The sequence below is a fragment of the Bison bison genome, unplaced genomic scaffold (assembly GCF_000754665.1).
Source record: "Bison bison bison isolate TAMUID 2011002044 unplaced genomic scaffold, Bison_UMD1.0 scf7180017847408, whole genome shotgun sequence".
Taxonomy (NCBI): Eukaryota; Metazoa; Chordata; class Mammalia; order Artiodactyla; family Bovidae; genus Bison; species Bison bison.
In genome coordinates, this window is record NW_011477981.1 from 1 (window position 1) to 626 (window position 626).

Below are 626 nucleotides of genomic sequence, written 5' to 3' on the forward strand. Positions count from 1 at the left end.
AGTGGGGCCGGTCCTGCTGTGTATGAGACGCAAGGGCGCCGCGGTGCGGTTTTGCTTTCAGCAGGAAGGCCGGGAATTCTAGTTCGTTGGAGGACCAGGGCAGACCGGGTGCCGTTCCCCCAGCCAGGCTGCTGGGGCCACGCCATCACCTGGAAACACTCAGGGACACTGAGCCTGTCCTGGCGGCAGCCGGCTCCTCACGGCTAGCACACACCCCTGTGCCTCTGCAGGTCACCAGTTTGGGTTCCATACTGTGGGCAGCAAGTGGGACTCGGGGAACGCCGCCAGCAACCTTTCCACAGTGGCCGTCATGCCAGTGTCGGAGGCCGTGCCCCTCACCGCCTTCACCCTGGAGCTCAAGCACGCCCTCAGCGCTATTGGTAAGCCCTGCCCAAGGCCACCTGAGGTCCCCTGGGCCCCCTCCTCCCCCTGCCTCTCAGTCCTTCCAGGTTCTCCTGAAAGAGCGCTCAGCGTTGCCCGCAAGGCTGGTAACCCTGGGTGGGGTGGGGGTGCGGCGCTGGGGAGGGACCATCACAGTGCGACGGGGCCTCCGGACAGTCTTGATGGGACCCGACGCCACAGGAGCTGGTGTGAGTCACACTGCACTCCTCCCAGCTGGACCCACA

The 626-nt window shown here is 65.7% G+C and overlaps 1 protein-coding gene across 1 annotated transcript in view; it reads left to right on the forward strand.

Moving 5' to 3' along the window:
* Window positions 1-230: 230 nt before the first annotated feature.
* LOC104990765 (patatin-like phospholipase domain-containing protein 7) overlaps window positions 231-626 on the forward strand; it is a gene marked incomplete at its 5' end in the record, with an annotated part of 23,609 nt that continues 23,213 nt past the window's right edge. Inside the window, 2 exons of the mRNA XM_010843087.1 lie at window positions 231-380; window positions 450-488. Of these exons, the coding sequence (XP_010841389.1) occupies window positions 231-380; window positions 450-488 (189 nt within the window). The remainder of the gene's footprint in view (window positions 381-449; window positions 489-626) is intronic.